Source organism: Microtus ochrogaster, chromosome 2 (genome assembly GCF_000317375.1).
Source record: "Microtus ochrogaster isolate Prairie Vole_2 chromosome 2, MicOch1.0, whole genome shotgun sequence".
NCBI classification, from domain to species: Eukaryota; Metazoa; Chordata; class Mammalia; order Rodentia; family Cricetidae; genus Microtus; species Microtus ochrogaster.
This window is the reverse complement of record NC_022010.1, coordinates 47303169-47304711: the sequence shown is the minus strand read 5'-3', so window position 1 is coordinate 47304711 and position 1543 is coordinate 47303169. Positions and strand designations below refer to the sequence as shown.

Genomic DNA, 1543 nt, shown 5'->3' with positions numbered 1-1543 from the left:
TAAATAATCAAAACAAGTAAAAGCACTCAAAATAAATCAGATATATACTATTAAAAGTTCCAGAACATGAAAAGACAAAGATTAATGCAACAAGGTAATCTGGGGATACATTCAGACCACAGAGAAATCCAGTATATAAGGAAAACTCATCAACAAAGTGATAGACAACACGACAACACAGATTGTTTCCTATCTGAAAAAATAATCTCTTCCTACCTCGCTTCTTACACAAAAATTGATTCATGTGGTTTATAACTTAAAATAAAAAAATATCATAAAAGCATATAAGAAAAATATTGAGAAAAAGATATTTCTTAGTAAGATTCCAAATCAAGAAGCTGTTACAAAGATATGGACAAGTCTGGTAGAGTATGCAAAAACAAAGGAACATTAGCTACGGATTTCTTCACAATGTCAGCAATAACCAAGTCAGATGGGACAGCTTACGTCAGTGTACCTGTACAAAGTGTGCCAGTGTCAGCAATGACCAAGTACTGTACAAAGTGTGCCAGCGTCAGCAATGACCAAGTCACATGGGTTAGCCTACATCAGCATACCTGTAAAAAGTGCGCCAGGACCATGTTCATATACATGTCTTCTTCCTCTCGGCCACTGCCCATAAAACAGAGGTGCTCTCCCCCAGCGATGGAGCCAGACTCAAGAGACTGCTTCTGTGCTTCCAGCAAAGACTTTACTGACTGCGCAAACTCAGATGGATTCTGGAGCATCTAGTTAATTTTAAAAATTAGAAATTTGTCAAACATACATTTGTAAAACCTGAAATATATTTCCAAGCAAATTACCAACATTAAAAACCTAGCATTAACGGAATGGAAAATGAAAAGGCTTAAGTAAGTAAAATTCCAGAGATAAAATAAGTCTTATGTAGATACTGGTCAAAAGTTGAGAAAAACACTCTTCGATTAGAGGGGAAAAAATTTTCATCTCTAACAAAGCTCAGCTACGATAATCCTGAGTTGTAACGGCAGAAAGAGCTCAACTTTGAACAGAGTAAGTAGGAACTACAGATCAAAGCAGTTCTGTTTTTCAGTTTTCACAGACAAGGCTGTCCATGTATTTCTTAGAAGGCATCAGAAATTAGAGACCATTTGCTTATCATTTACGTTAAGTATTGGTAAAACAAAGATCAAAACCTCATTTTTATCCACAATGAACTAAATATGCCAATAACTACAAAAATTGTAAGCTATTATTACTGAAATCAGATACAGTAATTGAATAGATGGACAGTAAAAATCGAATAGAAAACTGGACAGATCAGAGAAGAGCAATTTCCTCCATCAGTTTAAAGATGTATTTATTGTTATGGGTATGTGTGTGTGCCTGCATGTGTGTGTGCCTGCACGTGTGTGTGTGCCTGCACGTGTGTGTGTGCCTGCACGTGTGTATGTGCCTGCATGTGTGTGTGCCTGCATGTGTGTGTGCCTGCATGTGTGTGTGCCTGCATGTGTGTGTGCCTGCATGTGTGTGTGCCTGCACATGTGTATGTGCCTGCATGTGTGTGTGCCGGCATGTGTGTGTG

At 37.9% G+C, this 1543-nt stretch overlaps 1 protein-coding gene across 3 annotated transcripts in view; it reads right to left on the bottom strand.

Annotated features, from left to right (window-relative positions):
- Positions 1-1543, bottom strand: part of Tbc1d23 (TBC1 domain family member 23) — a 54575-nt gene that overhangs the window by 21631 nt on the left and 31401 nt on the right. For all 3 annotated transcript variants that reach the window (XM_005344946.3, XM_005344947.2, XM_026786025.1), the window contains exon 11: positions 558-728. In XM_005344946.3, coding sequence (XP_005345003.1) covers positions 558-728 — 171 coding nt within the window. The remainder of the gene's footprint in view (positions 1-557; positions 729-1543) is intronic.